Source organism: Meleagris gallopavo (assembly GCF_000146605.3).
Source record: "Meleagris gallopavo isolate NT-WF06-2002-E0010 breed Aviagen turkey brand Nicholas breeding stock chromosome 5 unlocalized genomic scaffold, Turkey_5.1 Chr5_random_7180001955918, whole genome shotgun sequence".
NCBI lineage: Eukaryota > Metazoa > Chordata > Aves > Galliformes > Phasianidae > Meleagris > Meleagris gallopavo.
The window spans coordinates 1-1,600 of record NW_011095686.1 but is presented as its reverse complement, the minus strand read 5'-3'; the positions used below and the strand labels follow the sequence as shown (position 1 = coordinate 1,600).

The 1,600-nt window shown below is 60.2% G+C and overlaps 1 protein-coding gene across 1 annotated transcript; it reads left to right on the top strand.

Annotated features, from left to right (window-relative positions):
* Positions 1–3: 3 nt before the first annotated feature.
* On the top strand, positions 4–1,580 carry LOC109364163 (scavenger receptor cysteine-rich type 1 protein M130-like; the record flags this gene model as incomplete). Its single annotated transcript, XM_019610783.2, is given in 6 exon segments — positions 4–262; positions 342–669; positions 747–898; positions 901–1,041; positions 1,116–1,430; positions 1,510–1,580. Coding segments are annotated over 6 exon segments (1,266 nt in total), but the record flags the coding sequence as incomplete, so codon positions are not given.
* Between the last annotated feature and the right edge of the window lie 20 nt (positions 1,581–1,600).

Sequence of the window (1,600 nt, the reverse complement as noted above, 5' to 3'; positions counted from 1 at the left end):
GAGGTGAAGCTGCGGGGACGCTGGGGAACGGTGTATGACGATGCCTGGAACATGGATGATGCTGAGGTGGTGTGCCAGCAGCTGGGCTGCGGCTCGGCTGCTCACGCCCAGTTTACCTCACAATTATTACAAGATCACAGTGCCCTAATGTTGATCTATATCAACTGCAATGGAAACGAGAAGGCCATCTGGGACTGTAATATTGAGTATTGGGATCCCTACAATATTCCTGTTCTTTATAATGCATCTGTGGTCTGCCAAGGTGAGAGCTGGGGACATGCAGCACAGTGGGGAACACATCGCCCACATCCCCCAGCCCAGCAGCCCGCCTCTCCTGACAGGGTTCTCCCGGCTGGCTGGAGGGGACAGTGAGTGCTCAGGGAGGCTGGAAGTAAGGCAGGGCCAGGCCTGGGTCAGCATCTGTCATGGCCACGTGGACCTCATGGCCGCCCAGGTCGTCTGCAGAGAGCTGGGCTGCGGTACAGCACTGGCCCTACCGGAGGCTGGACATTTTGGGGCAACAGAGGGGCCATTCTGGCATGGCGCCTTTGAGTGCAACGGCACCGAGCCCCTCCTGTCCGCTTGCACACAGAGGCCTCCTGACATCCAGAACTGCACCCAACCCGCTGCCGTCATCTGCTCCCGTAAGTGCAGGGGGGTCGTGGATCTGTATCAGCACCACGCAGTGCGGTGTAGGTGGGGGGGTCCCTTGCTCCACCAAATCCTGTACCCTCTCTCTGCTACAGCCTACACTGGGTTCCGGCTGGTCGAGTGGAGGTGAAGCACGAGGGTGAATGGGGCTCCGTCTGCAGCTACGACTTCGACTGGGACATACGAGGGGCCAGTGTGGTGTGTCGTCAGCTGGGCTGCGGCAGAGTAGCCCATACGTCCCCATATGCCCCATTGGGCAAGGCAAGGGACGCATCTGGCTGCAGCCCTTCCTCTGCCGCGGCACTGAGACCAAGCTGCAGAACTGCCCCCACTTTGGCTGGGGCAAGCACTTCTGTGGCCATGAGTGGGATGTTGGGGTGATCTGCTCAGGTGAGTTGGTGTATCTGGGAAGGGAACAGAGTGCCAGGATCCCTTAGCATGGCTGAGGCCAATCCCTGATGCAGAGGCGCTGGAGCTGCGGCTGGAGGATGGCTGGGGACCCTGCGAGGGGAGAGTTGAGGTGAAGCTGCAGGGACGCTGGGGCACTGTGGCTGACAATGCTTGGGACATGGATGATGCTGAGGTGGTATGCCAGCAACTGGGCTGCGGCTCGGCTGCTGGCGCCTACTTGGCCTCACGATTTCGGTCAGTAGACGGCCCCATCATGATGGCCTTTATTGATTGCCATGGAGATGAGGCTGCCCTGTGGGGCTGTAACATTTGGGGCTGGGGTCCCTACAATGGCCCTCATGATTATGACACTGCTGTGGTCTGCCAAGGTGAGATCTGGGGACATGCAGCATTGCTGGGAGCCCATCATCCACATTCCCCAGCCCAGCAGCCCACCTCTCCCGGCAGGGTTCTCCCGTCTGGTCGGAGGGGACAGTGAGTGCTCAGGGAGGCTGGAGGTGTGGCAAGGCCAGGCCTGGGTCAGCGTCTGTCACGGCCA